This window comes from Typopeltis vanoorti, chromosome 4 (assembly GCF_054136105.1).
Source record: "Typopeltis vanoorti isolate ZY-2024b chromosome 4, IOZ_Tvanoo_1.0, whole genome shotgun sequence".
NCBI lineage: Eukaryota > Metazoa > Arthropoda > Arachnida > Uropygi > Thelyphonidae > Typopeltis > Typopeltis vanoorti.
This window is the reverse complement of record NC_143552.1, coordinates 116,325,234-116,346,195: the sequence shown is the minus strand read 5'-3', so window position 1 is coordinate 116,346,195 and position 20,962 is coordinate 116,325,234. Positions and strand designations below refer to the sequence as shown.

At 36.3% G+C, this 20,962-nt stretch overlaps 1 protein-coding gene across 1 annotated transcript in view; it reads left to right on the top strand.

Moving 5' to 3' along the window:
* Nucleotides 1-20,962, top strand: part of LOC150107628 (neprilysin-11-like) — a 160,728-nt gene that overhangs the window by 34,709 nt on the left and 105,057 nt on the right. The window contains exons 4-5 of the mRNA XM_090392142.1: nt 1,538-1,596; nt 11,272-11,323. Of these exons, the coding sequence (XP_090248268.1) occupies nt 1,538-1,596; nt 11,272-11,323 (111 nt within the window). The remainder of the gene's footprint in view (nt 1-1,537; nt 1,597-11,271; nt 11,324-20,962) is intronic.

Sequence of the window (20,962 nt, the reverse complement as noted above, 5' to 3'; positions counted from 1 at the left end):
TTGGGGCCTCCCTCGATGAGTCTAATGACTCCCTGGAGTTGCCCGTAATAATAGTAATAATAATAGTAATAATTATCGTCGACAATTTGAATATTATCATAAATTTCCACAAAAGAATATAAAACTTCTCCGATATTATATCCAAGCGAATGAACAGCGTCAATCCTCACCTCCCATCTAGTATTAAAGTTTTGAATGCAATTTTGGTGTACTTTTCCAGTACATCCCATCGTTTAGTCAAAGCACTAAAGAAATCATAAATTTCTTGTATAGCGCTAATAAAATCACTGTTTCGGTTAACTTGAGCAGCATTAGCTATCACCAAATTTAATGCATGTTGCATACTGGACAAAAAGTGTTTGAGGGTTAATATTCGATAAGTGTCTCTGAACACCACTGTGTTTTCCTCTCGTGTCCACCCCTTGTCTCTGCAAAATTTTAATATCTAAATTTAAATGTTTTAATTTATCTATGAGGTACATGGATAAACCTTCAGACTTTTTGAGAAATTTAATTAGCTGTCCTTTCTGTTTCTCTTTTTCAGTTCTTTTGCTGTTTTTTCTTTTTGCAGATCTGGATAATATTTTTAGATTCCATTATGCCCAATTTATTCTGAAGTAAAAATTCTATTGAACAAAAAATTGGGTAAGATATAAAAAATAAATGTAAATAAAAGAAAATGAATATATAAAGAAATGCATGAATTTTTCACTGATTTGTAAAGGCTTAGGTTTAATTTTGAATCTACTTACCTCAGTGTTTATTAACTGCACATTCACTGTGGTTAGCAGTCAACAGTTCGATGATTTATTTACAAACAACACGTGATGTCTGTTCCACAAAAAATGTGGAACAAACTGTTCCACTAAGCCTGATACACCTGCACGCCTCGCATCCTAACTGACGAATGTGCACTGCATGTAAAAAAAAAAGAGTTGGTAGTGTAAACCCCCCCCATAGCATGACTCCTCAGGCGAGCGCCAGGCTTATTTAGGGTTTCTGCAAAATAACTTCAAGATTTTGCTAAATGTTATTAAAATCGCAGTATTTATTACAATATATTTAGTGAACATCCACATTTAATAAACACTAATAATAAAACGTGTTTTTTATTTCACTTCTACTCACTTCAGCATCCCTTGAAGAAGGCACCCCGATGCGACGCATCGCCCACTTACCATATGAAGCCAGACCTGCTTATTGCTTAGCAAATTCTGTGTTCAAATCCCATCAAGGAAGTGAGGAACTTTTTTGAAAGGCTTTTTAACTAAGACTAACGAAGTGGTTTTACTCTGAATCCGCATATTTTCTCCTCCTCCTGGAAACTCAGCATTTTCTTCCTAAAAAGCAAACTGGCTGGTGCGAGACCACAGTAGAGATGACAGTACTAATGGCTTAAGAACTGCCTTAACTGTACTGATAATTCTCAATAACACTTATTGCAAGCTCAGAATAAAAAATCCAACAGTTTTTTTTTAAAGTAGATTACATTTTTTTATGTTTAGAAGCTATAATATCTTTTTTTTTTTTTTTTTAGCATGTATAGAGGTCCTTTACAAGTAGGAGCATACTATTTTGCAACAAGGAACACTCTAAGTAAGTTGATCAGAGATATAATTTTTTGGTGGGGGGAGGGGGATGCAATATTTTAATCAAAACATCTCAGCTTTGAAGCCTGTAAATAATGTTATTCAGTAATTTTTAAGTACCCAAATATAATACAAGGAAATATTATATTATATTATATTGGCTGTGAAGGTTACACAATCTTCATAGCCAATTACATATGATTTATATGTTTTTAAAATTCTTGAATATTGCTATTAGCAAAATTTATTAGAAGATGGCTAAATTCCATTCCTTTTCAAGATTTGTTAATGCAAAGAGAACAAGGTTGTAGGTTTGTTTGAATCATTATCATCAATAATTCTTGGTATTCTCAAAGAGGGTGGGAGAGTGCAAAGGATATTATTGCCATTACAACACAATTAAATTTTTATTATTATAAGCCTACTATCAATAGTTTTCTTCCAAATTAATCTAGCATTTGCTAGGATTCTAGTATATTCTGCTTTTACATTTCAATCTTCTGAAGCAGTGTTATCTACATCATTCAATCATCTTGGTCTTCCTCTGAGTCTTATCTTGATATTTTTGCTTCAAATAACATGCAGGGAAACTAGAACTGTCAAGGTGGACAGTAGTAGGGGTGGTCTCTTGTGGAAATAGCTGCTTGGGAGAAGAAAGAATACATCAGGTAACATTGAGTCCAGTGCAATCTTTAGGGATAATGATGGGTATAGAAACAGTGATGTTTTATTCTTTATACTAATGCCAGCAGTATCCAGAATAAAGGAGATGAATTGGTGGCACTGAGCATCAGCCTGTCCGAAGATTATTGGGATTTCTGAGATGTGGTTGACAGAAGATGATATAATAACAGGAATAGAATTAGCAGAGTACAGCATTTTTTAATGATAGAATGTGAAAACGCAGTGGTGGAGTACTGCTTACGATAAGTGGACTTATATCCTCTCAGAGTGAAGGCTTTGGAGGGCAAGAACACTAATGGTTTTGAAAGCATATGGTGTGAGGTAGAGGGGGGGGGAAAGACAGGATATTTAGTGCTACAAGCCAAGGAGCACAGAGTGTTAGGAGCAGGAGATGTTTAGGCAATTGAGTTTGGCAAGTGCGAGAAGAATGATTGTTATGGGAGATTTTAACTATGACAGTATAAATTGGGAAGAGGAAAATACACGTAGTAATAAGAGAATGGAATTTCTAGAATTCTTGAGGGACAAATGGCTTAGGCAACATGTAGTAGAAGGGACACAAGGTTCAAGAGTTTTGGATTTGGTCATACCATCAAAAGAGCTGATTATAACTGAGATAGCATCTCTGCCCCCAATTGGAGAGAGTAACCATATGGTTTTGACTGGGAAGATAAATAGACATGCAGGAGTATCAAAGAAAGAAAGGATAACAAACTTAACGGGCAGCTTATAGCAATGCAGTGGCATAGGAAAGTTTAGGGGAAGAATGTTAGCAGCAGTGCATCGGAAATGGTTAAAGGAGTATCAGATGGCATACTCAGAGTCAGAAAGATAAATCAATTGAGAGTTGAATGGATGACTAACTTTATTAAGCAGCACCTGCCAAAAAAGAAACTGATGTTAGGAGTAATTTAAAGGGAAATTTCAGCAAATCCATCAGCATTAAAAAGCATAGGCAAAATGAATTACCAGCATGTCAATTCCAGACCTCTATAGAGTCATAAAACTCATCATGGAAAGTCTGCCTTAGACAATGCAGTCTATCATACTACTTTTTAAACTCACTGTCTGCAATCTCACCACTCTCTCAGGTACTAGATTCCATGTTCCTATCATTCTTCATACAAAAAAACCTACTTCTTTCTAGGTTCTTTTACAACTTCCAGAGGTTGGTCTCTTACCAGTGTTTCTTCCCCTCATTCTATCACATGAAAAATTATCAGTGTCAATTTGGTCATTTCCTCTCAATAGCTTAAATGTCTCAACCATAATCCCCTTTCTTCCATTTTCTCCTTTACACTAGAATTTGCAGATTGCATGCTCTTATGTCTATCTTCATAACCAATGTTTTGCAGTCCCAATATCATTGGGAAAAGATGTTGTTGTACTCTCTTTGCAGTTACTTCCCCCTCCTTCCATTCCTGTTGATCAAATATGAACATTATAATCTAGATGTGATCTGATCAGAACTTTATACAGTGGGACTACCCTTCATATATCTGCTGGTCAATGCCATCCTCAGTAATCCTCTAGATTGTCTTCACATCCTTTGAAGAAGGGATTATGAAAGAAAGTCAGATGAGCTGGCAAAAAGGGCTATTTTGCTGTATAGCAAATAAAAGAAAATTTGGTTATGGAAGGATATCTTTAATGAATACAGATGATGTTAGGAAGGTGATAGAAATAGTGGAATAACTAAGTGATCACTTTGCAAGGATGTATCATCCAAAGTGGAGATAGTGTGGTGACTGATGTAAATCTGAGAATAGACACAGATGATGAACTGTGGTTTCTTAGGATGTAAGTTCTCAGTTTGAATATGACCATGGTATTGGATGGGATATTGCCATTATATTACAGTAGGATGCAAGATCATCCTTGACAATGCTGTTTAGTTTAAGTCTCAGGACTGGCAGGATCCCAGGATAAGTGTAACAAGAGCAAGCTTATTCCATTACATAGAAAGAGACTCCAAGATAGCATGGCATTTATAGACTGAGGAGTAGTGAGGCATTGGGAAAAGTTGGTTAAGCTCAGAATTCATTACTGGGCAAATAGGTATAGGAATATGATTCTCTGTGTAGAGCAGCACACCTTGGACAAATGTAGACTTTGCATTAGTAATTTACTCACATTCTATAAGGTGATAGTTGAATTTGATAAAGGAAATGGCCGCTGTGATTTTGCTAGATTTTACAAAGCCATTTGAAGAGATAATGTAATCCTATTACATAAACTGGAATAAATGGGGATGAATATGAAGTTGGTGACATGGATAAGAGGGTAGTTGATAGAAATTAAATGAATAAATAAAGGAGAAAGCAAGTAACCAGTACTCTGTACTTGGGCTGCTGCCTGCCATTTGATTTGTACATTAATGATATTGTGAATGATTTTGGGAGAATATCCAATTGTTTGCTGATGATACTAAACTGTTGAGGATAATGTTTAGGAATTATAGACGCGTTAACACCAGAATATTTTAATATTTGCCAAATATTTCAGTCTGAAACTAACAGACTATCTTCAATAGCTACATAGGAACAGTTTTTAACAAAGTGGAATACCAACAATTGATCATTCAAAAGTAGAACGAGCTGCATGATGTTACATTGCTAAGCATTAAAGAGAGGAAAAATTTCATCAGAGTGATGATTAAATTATAGGTATTAATTGACAATTCCATATAATAATCTTAATTGATAAATAACATTAGACTAATGTAGGAATTAAAAGTCTCAATAAAAAAAAATTTTAAATAAAAAGTTTTTAAAAAATGACTGAATGATCAATTGTTGGTATTCCACCTTGTTAAAAACTGTTCCTATGTAGCCACTGAAGATAGTCTGTTAGTTTCAGACTGAAATATTTTGCAAATATTAAAATATTCTTGTGTTAAAGTGTCTATAATTCCTAATCATAATGTCACAAGTGTCTCTCAAGAATAAGATGAGGATGATGTTATTGTAGGTGATGCAGAGATCCTGTAGGATGCTTTAAATGGGATGACAGTGTGGGCAAAGGACAATTGTTGCCAATTCAATGCACTTTTGGGATGAAAAGAATACAGGCCCTGTACATTGATTGGACTGGAACTCATTCTGTACTACAAGCTATATTACCAGTTCATTCAATTACATTGAGTAATTGACTGAACTAAATGATCACTTTTCATTTTCAGCTTTTTTCTTTTCTTACAGTAGTATCAAATCCGAACAGTATTGGCCAGTCAGTACTGTTTGAATTTAATACTACTTTGATATCAGTTACCATATGATTATAATATTTAAGGTTATCATGTTTTATATGTGCAGAATGATACCATATCTTTGCCAGTTAACGAAGAAAAGAAATTGTTCTTTATTGCTGATAGTGTGATTATCTGTTGCCTTTCTATTTTGTTAGTGTATGGATTGTTTGTTTGTTTTTTTTTCACTTTCTATAAATGCTTAAAATATACATGTTTATTCTCAGGTTTTTCTCCACTTTAATTTTTTTTCCACTGCAAACAGCTATTTATTCAAGTAAAAGTATTTAATTATCATTACATAAATGCAGCAAATGGAATCATTTTTTAAAGTTACAGATATATGATATTGTTTGATAGAGTCATTCCATTATCTAATTGGGAGTAGTCAAAGTATATTGTACCACAAAAGAATATTTAGAAAAATGGGACTAAAAATACATATTTTAAAGATTAAGGAAATTATTTAAGGAAATTACGTCAACTAGGATATACATTAAAATAAATTTTAATATACTTCAATATTTCGGCAACGTCACGTTGCCATTTTCAAGAAACTTAAGAACAAGAAACGTGCATGCAGGCACAACAAACAGTAAGTGAGGAAGAAGCAGGAAGCTATTATTTCTCCTAAAGTCCTGATGGTTCCCCCTAGTGGGCAATGTTGGTATTCTTGGGCGATTGGGCTGAAAGTCTCTGATGTAGGTTTCCCAAATTTGAGGCAGTCTCATGCAGCCAAATTTGTTGAGGTTTGGATTGTTTCTTAGGGCTGAAGCTGATTCCATGAAAAGCCTTTCATATTTGTATTTATTACGGTGTATTATCGTGGCTTTCTTCCACCGTATTCTATGGCAGGTATCCAGCGCATGGTCTGCAAGACCAGAGTGGCTGTATTGGTGAAACCGGATGTAGTCCTTGTGTTCTGAAATTCTGATATTTGCTGTCCTGCCTGTTTGGCCAAAGTAGGACAGCTTACAGCTGCAAGGGACCTGGTATACACCAGGTAGGTCTGGGGAGGGGGGGGGGGGGGCCTTTAGTAGAGCAGATAAGGGATGCCAATTTTTTATATGGTCTGTAACAAGAAGTTAAGTCATGTTTTTTTAGGATTTTTTCATTTTTTTCCGAGGTGCCTCGGATATAGGGTATGGTGATGGATTTGGAGTAATCCTTGTTGTGAGGATGGAGGGGGGTTGTGGTTTACTGGTTTCAATGAAAGTGTTCAGAATGCGGTTTAGTTCTGTGGTTAGGGCATTGTTATTTGAACAGATAAGTTTAGACCTGTTGTGTAGTGTCTTAATGACTACATATTGTTGCAAGGAGGGATGGTGGGATTGTTGGTGAATGTATCTGCCTGTATGGGTGGGTTTTCTACAGACTGAGAAAACCAAGGTTCCATCAGGCTGGCAGGTGACTAGTGTGTCTAAGAAAGGAAGGCAGTTGTTTTTTTTTCTTCTTCCAGGGTGAATTTGATTCTGGGAGTGTTGGTTGTTTAAGTGTGTTAAGAAGGAGAGGAGTGCATTGGAGCCATGTGGCCAAATAGCGAACACGTCATCAACATAGCCAAACCAAATGGGTGGTGTTTGTGGGGCAGAGTTTAAGGCTTTCTCTTCAAAAGTCTCCATGTAAAAGTTGGCAAGGGGTGGGGAGAGTGGAGAACCCATGGCTGTCCCCTCTATTTGTTTGTAGAATTTTCCTTGCCAAACAAAATAGCCTGAGTTCATTGTGAACTGAAATAGGGCTGTGATATCGGGAGGAAATTTAGCTTGGATAAACTCTAAAGATTCTTTGAGTGGGACATTTGTGAATAAGGAGGAGACATCAAAACTGACCATTATGTCAGTGTGTTTGAGATCCACTATGGGACGGAATGGAACATTTCAATGCCATCCACTATGGGACGGAATGGAACATTTTTATTATGTATTTTTGGGAGTCCATAAATACGGGGGGGGGGGGTATGGAGTTAAATGGTTTTAATTTGTTAGTGATTTCCACAGGCCAAGAAGTGACCTTCTTAAGGAGCCTGTGTAGTTTCTAATTTGTGAGATTGTACTCGATAGGGAGGTAAGTAGCCCGATCTAACAATAGAGCTTTCAGCTTACCTGTGTAATCCTTTTAGTTAAGCAATACTGTGGCATTCCCTTTATCAGCTTTGGTGATTATTATTTTCTTGTTTTTCTTTAATTCTAGTAGAGATTTAATTTCCTTACTGGGCATGTTGGCTTTTGGTGGTTTAGCTTTGGTCAGAACACAAGCCACATCCAGTCTAATATCGTTGGTGACGTGGTTTGGAAGGTGTCATATCCCGCGTTCAATTCGTATCATAATATCTTCAGCAGGTGGTATTCTTCTGGGTGCAATAGCAAAGTTGTGGCCAGTGCGAGGGCACCGAGTGCTTCAGGTTTCACACTAAATGAAAAAAGGTTGACTACCGTTTCGGTAGGAAATTGTGATTTAGGGATCAAGTTCTTTTTTAAATTTTCAAATTTTTTGATGTGTCAATCTCGTACTTTTTTAAATTCTTTCTCTGCTGCAGTGCATGAGATGTCGTATAAAATAGACCAAATTTCGTGGCCTAAGGTGCTTGAAAGGTCATCTTCGAGTGCCTGGATAGCTGAGTTTGCATCATTCAGGAAATGGCGAGTCGTGGCGATTTGTTCCCTAAACAAGGCTTGGCTGGCATGGTTATAAATACGAAGAGCCTTTTGCGAAGAGAAACGGTGCTCGAATTTCACACAGTTAGGAAATACCTGGTGTATACCAGGTCCCTTGCAGCTGTAAGCTGTCCTACTTTGGCCAAACAGGCAGGACAGCAAATATCAGAATTTCAGAACACAAGGACTGCATTCGGTTTCACCAATACAGCCACTCTGGTCTTGCAGACTATGCGCTGGATACCTGCCATAGAATATGGGGAAGAAAGCCACGATAATACACCATAGTAAATACAAATATGAAAGGCTTTTCATGGAATCAGCTTCAGCCCTAAGAAACAATCCAAACCTCAACAAATTTGGCTGCATGAGACTGCCTCAAATTTGGGAAACCTACATCAGAAGACCTTCAGCCCGATCGCCCAAGAATACCAACATTGCCCACTAGGGGGCACTATCAGGACTTTAGGAGAACTAATAGCTTCCTGCTTCTTCCTCACTTACTGTTTGTTGTGCTTGTGTGGATGTGTCTTGTTCTTAAGTTTCTTGAAAATGGCAATGTGACGTTGCCGAAATATTGAAGTATATTAAAATTTATTTTAATGTATATCCTAGTTGATGTTGTAATTTCCTTAAATTATTTAGTAAAAAATGCATAACCAACATCTAAGCCTTTCCGCAAGAATTACGATAATCCACGGAGATGATATTGCATGTAAAGAACACCATTACAGTAAAATGAAGTTAAAGCTATCAAGACAACTGAATCGTCTCGCCTTCCTAAAATGCTGCCAGGATAACCAGGTAATTCCTAACTGTGTGAAATTCAAGCACCGTTTCTCTTTGCAAAAGGCTCTTCGTATTTATAACCGTGCCAGCCAAAGCCTTGCTCAGGGAACAAATCTGGATTTCTTGGGAATCAACAGGTGGTGAAGGAAATTTGGAGACAAGTGACCAAGATGATGACAGATCTGGGGAATGCTCCCTATGAGGATAGGTTAAGGTGTATGGGTTGCAAAGTTTAGTTTGCTAGGCAGAAAAGAGGGGATATGATAGAAACTTATAAGTTATTAACGGGGTTTGATAAGATTGACACAAAAGAAATTTTGCAATACCTGTCAAAAGAGAAAGCTAGGGTCATCCTTTGAAGTTGTGTAACAATGTCTTGCTTGTAGAGTGGTGAATGAGTGGAATAGATTGCCAGAATTAGTGTTGTGAATGTCCTCACAGTGAGTTGGTTTAAGGAGTGGTATGGTAGGTATTGTGTTTATAAATTGTGCACAGATTTGGTCATCTGGGTTTGTTGAAGATGAAGAGGTGGTGGAGAGAATTTGGAGACAAGTGACCAAGCTCGGTGGCAGGCTGTGAAATAAAAGTTAGTTGTGGGTCTTCTGCAATGAGTCTGATTCCATAGAGATACCTATATAAGAATAATATTAATAATAAATATCCTTCCAGGAATTTTTTCAGTGCAGTCTTGCCTTGTTCTGGTCTCATTTCATCTTTTCTTTTCATTCTTCACTTCTGCAACCTCTGTTAGGTGGTATTGGAGTAATCTCGAACTGTCCATTCTTTTGATACGTAAATAATCCATCTCTTTATATTTGTATATTTTATCTATTACTGAGTCTGTTTTACATATTTCTGTGTTTCTTATTTATTTATTTTTTGTTTTGTTTTAGATCTTGTTTGCATAGGAATTTCATCTCTTTGCTTTCGATTATTGATTTATTTTTTTCATCTGCCATTTTTCTCGTCCATATTTGACTTCCATACAGAAGAGCATGTGGACAGAACTTTATAAACTCTTTATAAAAAAAAAACATATCTTGTATGCTTTTGAACTCAGGTTTGAAAATATTATTGGTCATCCCTATTATCTTAAGAAGTTTGAAGTTTTATGTATGATGAGTACCAAGCTATTTGAAGCAGTTGATTTCTTCTAAAATTTGATTTTTGTTACTTCTGATTGAAGATTAGCCTTTAAAAGCAACGATTTTACCTATTTATATGTCCATTCCACATTTTTTTGCAATTATATTTAAAGAAAATACTGCTCTTTGGAGTTCACTTTCACTACATGTTATAAGTGGTCATCTAGTTTTTTTAATAATGATTATTAGAAACAGGCATTCATAAGAAAAATAATAATTGTATTATTGAAAATAGTTTTGCCTGAACCTAAGAGGTCATCATCAATGTACAAGTAGAGGATGGCCTGTTAATTTCAGGTCGTAATATTTGCAATAATAAAATTATTATTCCTTTTCTCTGAATATGTGGTTATCTGCAAACAGCAGATATCAAGTTTAGTTCTCTGATCCTGTTTAAATGCTAGTTTTATGTTTTAATTTCATTTCTTTACTATTTTATCTATATAGATATTAAATAAGAGTAGTAACACTGGGCATACTTTTCTGTTTATTAGTTACCATTCTATACTATTTCATTGTTTTTATAGCTGTTTCATTGTTTGGTTAATGCTAGTTATTTCCAGGAGCTGATTTGGCACATATCCTTAGGTATAATAGCATTATACATGTCCATAAGGATATGTGCCTTGCATTATGGGATACTAAGGCAAGTGATGTGAAGTCATTAGCCTCTATATACAAGTTCCAGTTGTGAAGTTACTTCCTGCACAAACTTTGTTTGCTTACACTTGGATAAAGGATTAAACCAAGAATATAACTTCTCGGTGTCTTTAATTTATAGTATAACCAAATGAAAAAACTTTCAATAGGCCAGTAAGATATCAGATCTTACTGGCCTATTGATCAAAGAGCCTTGTGACATCGCATCTGAGCTTCCTAAATTCTTATCAATTTGGAATCATTGGCAAACACTGGATGTTCTTATCTCAAACCTTGAAGTGTATCATTATTATTTCGGTCCTAATGATTCTTGTAGCAGAACTAGTTACTGACTCGCTACAGCAGTGTTTAAGATTCATTACTGTAGCTCTCAATTCTAAAAGAATATTACATTTTTGACCATATATGATCATGCTAAATTATGAAATCTAGCAGGTAAAGGTTTTAAAACATTAACATTTTTTCATTTCTATAAAGAATAATTGCTAATATTTGTTTTGCAGTACTACCAATGGGGCTTCTGCGCTATCCTATGTTTGATCCTTCACAACCTAGGTGGGTAACTTGTTTGAAGTGTTTCCACAATACACTAATAAATTTTCTAATGTATATTTTAAAATTAATACTTTTTCTTTTTATGTTTTATTCAATTGATATATTTAATTTTTTGTATTATTATTTTGAACTTCCATAGAGTCATAAGACTCATTGTGGGAAGTTCATTTTAAACAACACAGTCTGTCATACCACTCCTTAAACTCACTCACTCCCTGTTTGCACTCATATCACTCTCTCAGGCTGGGCATTCCATACTTCTACCATGGAAAAAAATTTACTTCTTACTCCCGTAAGGATATGTGTCTTGCTTTATGGGATAATGGGATATCGGTATAAATAAAATAGTAAAGAAATGGAAGAAAAACATAAAACTAGCATTTAAACCAGATCACAGAACTAAACTTGATATCCTGTTGTTTGCAGATAACCACATATTCAGAGAAAAAGAATAATAATTTTTTCCATGGACACTCTCCATGGAAAAAATTTACTTCTTACTCCCTTATTTATTGTCTCCTTTTTGCCACTTACAGAGACAGTCCTTTGTGCTTGGTCCTTCCCTCCATTCTACCATATAAAAAATCTCCCTAGTTGTCATTCCAGTAAATATATCTCAACTGTTGAAATATCTCAATCCTACCCCTTTTCATGTGCTAGCCACCAAACTGCAGTTTGCAACCTCATAACTAATACTGTACAGTCCTGATATTTTTGTTATCTACCTCTTCATCCCCTTCATTATTTCACCCTCTTTGTGTCCTGATAGATCATATCTGAGCACCACAATCCATATGTGGTCTAATCATGGCTTTATACAGTTGAAGCACTATTCTTTTATCTCTGCTGGTCAGCAGTCCTTGGGGTTATCTTCACATGTTTGCAATATTCCCTAAATATTGCAAACATGTGAATTTCCCAATTTCTGTTTATAATCACTCAAAAATCTCTTGCTTCCTCCACTTCTTCCAGTATAACTCTGTCAAATGAGTATGAAACATCTCATATGTGGGCCCCAAATTTCAAGACCTCATATTTAGCTGTATGAAATTGATATCCACATTTATTTTTTCACTTTTGTGGCTTATTTAAATCCTATGAATAGGCTACATCAGGACTGTTACTAATAACCGTCCCAAGCTTCAGATCATCATCATCAGCAGCAGCACTGAATACTTACCCATAATCCAGTAACAATATCACTGACAACAAAAAGTGAACAGTAAGGGTCCCATAACTGAATTCTCTGGAACTCCATTTATAACTTTCCTACTCCATGATACCGCTCCTCTATATAGAACTCTGATGTCTATATACAAATATATCCAAACATCCATGTGTTGTAACTGAAATACTGGCTTCTTGTGGCATCCTATCAAATGCCTTTGCAAAATCCAACAAAAATAACAGTGTATGCTTTAACATGTTCATTGCCAATTAAGCGATATCGCGTGATGCGAGTTCTCACCAAACGGCCGATCACGCGTTATCGCGTGGACGTCGCTAACTAAATAAAAATATTTAAAAAATTTGGCCACCACATGAAATTCCAATTTTCAGCTTGGCAATGAAAGTGTTAACTTCATACACTGCTGTTGTTACTATATTATAAAAGGCAACCAGATTACTAAAACAAGAGTGCCCCTTGACAGATCTATGCTGGCCTTCATAAATAATATTGCTCTCGCCTTCCCAATTCTGTTTACAAGTTCTTATGAATTTTTTCAAAATTGATCTATTGTTACAAATGGTCTATAATTGAATACCTCCATTCTACCACCATCCTTATGCAATGCCACTGTCTTATACTCCTTCCACTCCTCAGGAACTTGCTGCATTGCAAAACGTTCATCAAACTTCCAAATTAACTGAACAGTGAGATCCTTTCCATATTCCTTCATGCTAAAGCATGCTAAAATCCCATTTTGTCCTACTGTGTTACTGATATTATCCAGAATACTCAGTATTCAGAATACTGAATCATTTACTTCTAATCCTTCATCTCTTCTTAACCTTCTAGGAATAAACCCTGCTGGTAACTAGCATGGAACACCCTAATAAAGTGATCATTAATTCTAATGATCACTGTTCTCATTTTTATGATTTCCTCCTCTGTCAACTAAATTTTGCTGATACCAGCAATCTTCAGAGAGACTAAACCAATGAATTACACATACTCTCCCTTTATTCCTAATGCTCCTTTCATTTGTATATATAAAAACCAGTGCACTTTCATTATTCATATAGTTATTATTACTCTCTGCAGACTCTACTTTGCCTCTCATTTTTGAGCTGCCATCCTCACATGAGGTCATTCCTACTATCTTCAACGTTGCAGATCTAGTTTCCTTGCCCTAACACACTTACCCAAAAAAAAACAATAGTGTCTCTAAATTAAGGGGCCCATAATAAGAAAAACAAGAAAAATGGGACATCAGTTGTTGTGGGGAGGGGAAGCAAGAGATTTCCTCAAAATAAATAAACAAAATTTAAAAAAATATTTTTTTTTCAGTGACGTAAAGTTAATATTTTGACTAAAAAATTATTGATGCAAATTGAAACAAATTATGTATTTAAAAGGTCTCTTTATTCACCTTTTATATTTTAATGTAAGTAATTGTTTGCAGCAAGTAATTGAGTACTTAACTTAAGTAATAATTTGCAATAAGGGAAATTTGAAATAGTAAATAAAACCAAAAAAAAACATTAATTTTTTAATAATAAAAAAGTGAAATTTAAAGTAAAATACATAAGTACCTGAAAATTTATCTGCTGTCATACCTGAATTCCCAGAAGTTTTTCTCTCTCTCTTGAAATTTTGTTTTGGTGACTGATGCAGCTGGCTTGTTCTTGTCTCATATACTTTTCAGAATTATTATTTTTTTTTATTTTTAATATTGCATCTCCTTTACTCATAAACTTGGAAAATAATCACACTTTCATTCCTTAGAAATAGGTTTTTATATTTATCATTGATTTAACTGTGTTAGTATAAATTAATTCACTAATGAGGAAACTCTTTTTATGAAGGAATTATTATTAACACCAGACCTCCATGGAGTCTAAACTCATCATGGGAGACACACTGTTACACATAAAGCCCATCAAACCGTGCTTTAAACGCCTTCATTGTATCCACATTTGCCACACTGTCAAACAATGCATTCTGTTCAAAAGAACCTGCTCCATATGCCTGCCCTTAATCACATCTTCCTTATGAAGTTTCCAGGGCTGTCTCCCTTGTTCTATCACTTCCCTCATTCTATGAAAAATTTCTTCTAGATTAACCCATTAACAACCCTTTACCAACTTAAATGTCTCAGTTATATCCTCTCTCTCTTCCTCTTACAATACCTTGCAAATTTCATTCCCTCAATATTTTCATTATTATTATTACTATTATTAACATCTGACTTCCATGGAGTCAAAGGACTCATTGTGGGAGGTCCATACTCTTTCATGCAAAAAGATCATTGAACCATGCCTTAAACCCATTCACAGTTTCTGCACTCTCTCAGGCAATGCATTCCACCCACTAATCACTTTCCATGCGAAGAATCTGCTCACACTCTCCTTATACAGCTTCCAGGGATGGCCTCTTGTTCTAGCTTTGTCCCCCTAACTCTCTGAAAAATCTCCTCCACATTAATCTAGTAACAGCCCCTCATCTATTTATATGTCTAAATCATATCCCCTCTCCTTCTATTTGCAAGGCTCTGCAAATTACCTTCCATCACTCTGTCCTCATATCTGACATTCCATAGACCTGACAGTGGCTGAGTAAAACTTCTCTGGGTTCCCTTCTCAAAGCATCCTCATCCCTTGAAAACTAGGTGAAAAATTTATGCACAGTAGTCCATATGTGGCCTAATAAAAGCCTTACACAAAGGAACCATAACTTCTTTGCTTCTACATGTGATTGTCCTCATCATTATTGCCATAATTCATTGGGTTCTTATATAATTGTTTGCTCTAATATAATTGTATGCTCTGCATTCCAACCTTGCTAAGAACTAATTTTAGGACCTTGCAAGTGGATCTCTCAACAGATTATGTGGGTGAGCAAACAAGTGGAGCTATCAATTTAACTTTGCAACATTAAATTCTTGCAAGGTCCTAAAATTAGTTCTACTTCTCATGGTCCTTCCTATTTTGCATCATTGGTAAACAGCCTGCACATCTCCAGATAAGCCAGTCCCAATGTCATTAACATACAAGTTAAACAATAATTGTCTGAAGATCCCTGGTATCCACTTTTGGGATATCACTCCTCCATACACAACCTGCTGATACCTATCTGACAGCCAATCTGCTATCCAACTGACTAAACTGTTATCTAATCCCATTGTTTCAGTTTAGCTACTTGTCATGTGGTAATCTATCAAATGTCTTTTAAAAATCTAAATATACCATTGTGTATATATCTCTGTTGCCAGAAAATAAAGATATACTCAGCTGGTCTGGTTGGCTGGTGTTTAGCATATAATAAATTCAGTTTAATCCTTTATCCAAGTGTGAGCAAACAAAGTTTGCACCTGAAAATATCTTCAGGACTGGGGTAAGGTCGTACAACACCAGGCAACTCGTAGCAAAGGTGGACCAAGCTAACATCACTCCTATCTCGGTATCTCCCATAATGCAAAACAAATCTCCTTGCAGATATGTATAATGTTATGCATTAAGAGAAGGGCCATTACCCAGACTAGTTTCGACCTTTATTGAGGTCTCTTCAGTGGGAGCCAGGCCCAGAAGTGGAGATACGAGGCAGAAGCAATGGCGAGATCATCGCTACCTATAGGAGTTGTCAAAAGGTGTGCCACCTTTTTATTAAAAAGGTGCAACCTTTGGTGTTGTACTACCTTACCCCAGTCCTGAAGATATTTTCAGGTGCAAACTTTGTTTGTTCACACTTGGATAAAGGATTAAACTAAATTTATTATAGTCTAACCAAGTGAAAAATTAACTTTCAACATCTTTCTCTGAATCCAGAGTAATTTAATAAAAAGGTAGCACACCGTTTGGCAACTCCTATAGGTAAAGATGACCTCGCCATTGCTTCTGCCTGGTATCTCCACTTCTGGGCCTGGTTCCCACTGAAGAGACCTCAATAAAGGTGAAACTAGTCTGGGTAGTGGCCCTTCCCTTAATGCATAACATTATACATATCCGCAAAGAGATGTGTTTTGCATTATGGGAGATACTGAGATAGGAGTGATGTTAGCTTGGTCCACCTTTGCTACGAGTTGCCGGGTGTTGTACTACCTTACCCCAGTCCTGAAGATATTTTCAGGTGCAAACTTTGTCTGCTCACACTTGGATAAAGGATGAAACTAAATTTATTATAGTCTAACCAAGTGAAAAATAAACTTTCAGGGTGTTTAGCATATTTGCTCTCCAACGAACAGGGTGCAGGTTAGAATCCTGCTGTAGGCATGGGCATTTATGAATGTTTTTAGCTGAGAGATGGAGTTAATCACCCAGTGTTAGACCATTGCTCCATTTATTAGGTCTAAAGTGGCTTGAAAATAAGAATACAAAAAATATATATAAACTCAATGAAAATGGAAAAAAAAATCCTTAACTCACCCATGGTATGAATGTACTATAAGTTCACACATAAACCTTTGTGGTGGGAGCTACATAAAGAAAAAAAAAGTGAATTGTCACCTCATTGTAATATGGATGAAAATTGCTAAAGTATGACCCCCTCCCTCAAAAGGGACATTTTCATTATGAAAATGCTGGAAAGAATTCTGAATCTGTTAAATAAATTATCTTGGTGTATGACTGGTGCTAGTGGAAACTGAATTTACAGTTGTCATAACAGTGACATTTTTCACTCTACATTTTTATTTAGTGCTGCCCAGGAAGTACAATAAAATGTTTGAAAGGATGAGCTGAATAGTTAGTTGGGATGTGCACTCATGTGTTTAACTACATTAAGCACATCAGTGCCATGTGTGGAGTGCAGATGAGGACTCAGGTAGAAGTTTATTGACTTTTTTTCTTTTTTTTTTGAAGAGCTGTAAATTGTAATTATTTGTGAATCTTTCATGAGGAAGGTTGTTCCAGAAGACAAAGGCAGATGGAATAAAAGAGGAAGAGGAGAAGCAGTTCCAATGAGTTTGCAGTTTCACAGTAAAGGGATACTGGGCAGCTGCTGCTGTTTTTGTATTAACAGGTGCAGCTGAAAGTGAAAGAATGATAGTTGCCAATTCACTGGAGCGGTGACTATAGAAGTACCTGTAGAATAGATACAGTGCTGAAACACTGCAACTTCAATCCCACAGTTGCAATGTTTCAGCACTGCAACTGTAAGATAGAGATTGAAGTGAATCTGTAAGAGAGGGATTATCAATGAGCCTAATTGCTTGCCTCTGGATAGCATAATGGATTTAAAGGGAAGTTTTAGGTTCACCACCCCAAAAATGTGAGCAGTATTCTAAGCATGGGCAGATTTGAGATTTGTATATAGTTTTGAGTTGGTTGGGTGTAAAATAGCCTTTTGAATGAAAGAGAATGCCTAGTTTCTTGGATGCTGAGGAGACTATTGATGTGATGTGTTTCAGGAGAGACTGCAGGTAAACGGTAGACTAAGCAGAGAGATCTGATCCTGTCTGGTGATTTGTGTGTTGCCGAGGGTAAAGGTAGGTGAGCTGAGACAAAAGTGTGAGAGAAAACGCAAGACAATGTTTTGGTGGCATTAAACATGACAAGGTTTTCCTCATCCCATTGAAGGATAGCATGAAGATCAATGGTTAAGGCACTAATTGTAGATGATCTTGTAGCCTGGGATGTCAGAGTACTGCATGGTTCGTTGAATGTGCAGGATGAATGGAGAGTACTATTGTCAGCAAAGCTGTGGATAGGATTAGTGGTGACTGTGAGTAGGTCATTTATTAATAAGAGAAACAGAGTAGGTGATAGTACAGAGTATTGAGACACTCAAGCATTGGTGGTGAAGCTTGTAGAAAGTGTGCCATCTGCATGACTCACAGAAAACGACCAGAGAGAAAGCTGGCTACCCAGTTACAGAGATGGCAAGGATACCAAAGGATGACAATTTGTTAAGCAGGCCACATATAGTTGAAAGGCTTTGGAAATGTCAAGAGCGACAGCACAGGTTTCTCTGAACCATTCCATGGCACATGTCCAGTGATCAGTGATGTATGCTACGAGGTCAGCTGTGGATTTTGAATGGCAGAATCTGTATTGGTGGTCGCTGATTAATTTGTGTGCCTTTAAGTAGTAGAAAAGGTGGTTGTTGGTGACTTTCTCCATTATTTTGGAGAGAACTGAGGTGATGGCAATTGGTCAGTAGTTTGATAGTTGACCATGCATTGTGATAAGTACCAAATATCAATAGTAGATATGGAGTTGATGCAGGATAGGTGTTAATTCTGGAGTAGAATGTTGACACAATTGGAGAGATGCCATCAGGACCAGAAAAATTTTTATTATCTAAGTTTTTTGGCAGTTTCCTGATTTTTCTTTGTTGAAAAACTAAAGGAGGCATATGGTAATTGCATTCCTGTATGGTAGTAGGTGATTTCCCTTGGTCATCAATGCAAGAGTCTGAGGGGAAAAAATGATGCCAAGAGGTCAGTTTTATCTTTAGGTGATCTTTAGGTGAAGTCATAATGGTGCCATCAGGATGAGAGAGAGAGAGAGGCGGAAGTGCAGGAGAGTAGAATTTGCATCCAACAGCCTTAGCGAGGGACCAGAATGCACGGCTTCCATTTGGATAAGAGGCAAGTTTTTGCTGTTTGCCCTTATGAAATCAGATTTGGATCTGCCAATAACTGATTTACATATGTTATGTGCTTTGGTGTAGGCAGAGTATGAAGCTGAATTCTTGAAGTGAGCTACTTGCTGTAAGCTACATTTTTTTCTTTGACTGCTTTGGTACATTTTGGTTGAACCAGGGTTTGGAAAGCAGATGAGGATTATGACTTGAATTGGGAATGAAGGTCTTCATGCTGGTGAGAATAATTTCTGCAACTCATTCACAGCAGGTGTTAGGATCAGATGAGAAGAAACAATAGTCAGACCAAGAAAAGGAGATGTAGAAATTCCAGAGGTCATCCCAGTTGACTCTTTTGTAGTGCCAGTGGATGCGAGGTTTGGGGGAGGACATTCTATAAGAGAGGAGATGTGTACAAGATTGTGATCAGGTTTGCCAAGAGGAGGGGTGACTTCTACAATGTATCTGGAAGGAGAACTGGTTAAAAAAAAGAGATCCAGAGTTTTTGGAGAGTGAAGTGGGTTATCAGGAATTCAAGTAGGTTAATGTACAATGTATGTTAGATTGTTACTTATGACAAAGATTTCTGCCTTCTCTTCCAGCTTGCTCAGTTGTATTGGAATAGGGGAGCTGATGACATAAAACTTAAATTGTGAATCCATCAGAAAACTGTCATTAATTAATATATGCAATAACTCTTCATCAGCGGCAGGTAAATGTTCTTCATTATGTTTTATTTCAATTTTGTTAGTAAAGAATTTAATCTACTGATGCATCTTATCTTTGAGTTCTCAGAAATGTAGATGAAAAGAGCTGATTAACAAATGTATTACTATAAGTGAAAGTAGATTTCAAAAAGAAAATTATACTGTTGGACATATATTGATAGAAGAAAAATATGTTTTTAGCCTAAATGCTATTACAATTATTACTCTATTCAAAACAGGCAACAAAGATAAATGGTTTTGCTACATCCTAATCATTTTATATTCTTCATCAACAAATTCACAAAATGATTTTAGTTGTTTAACCCTTATGGTATAAATATGAAAATTTATCAAAATTTTCAAAAGAATATACAGTACTTGGAAATCAACTGCCAAACAATGAGTCGGTGGCATATTGCATGGCACTATATGGTGATGTGGGCTACACATCCCATTCCAATGATATTTCTCTATGTACTTCATGAATTTTTACAAAGACATTTTTCTTTCCCTTTCATTTGACAGTTGATGGAGAGATACCAGACCACAGTTTATTCAGGAATAGGGTCCTGTAGAAGGCTAGTGGTTGCCATGGACTCTGTTCTAGGCTGCTACTATTTAATTTGTCCATTAATGATATAGGAATGGATCTGGGAGGAACTGTTCAGTTGTTTGCTGATGATGCAAAACTTGGTAGAGCAATAGTTAATAAAGATGATGTTTGCAGGATGATTATCAGTTTAATGTGGCAAAGTGTTAGAGTATGCATTTTGGAGTAAAAAGATTACCAGTTGTGTACCATATTGATGGAAATGTACTCTGGAAATTGATGAATCTAGAGATTTTGGGGTATTGGTGGATAGAGAGTTAAAGTTTAGAGGACATATTGCAAAAGTGGCTAAAGCAGCTCATTGGATTACTTAGTTATTGAAATGTACCCTGATGAGCAGACACAAGCAAGGTATTATACTTATTATAGAAATGGTGGAGAGGATCCAGAGGTGAGTGACAAAGATTAGTGCAGGTCTGTGAAATGTTTCCTATGAGGAAGGATTGAAGGTTTGTGGGCTCCAAAAACTAGCTGACAAGCTTAAGAGAGGAGATATGATAGAAGCATATAAGTTATTAAAGTGATTTTACAGGATTGATACTGATTACTTTTTTTCTGTACAGTACTGGAAGGGAGAG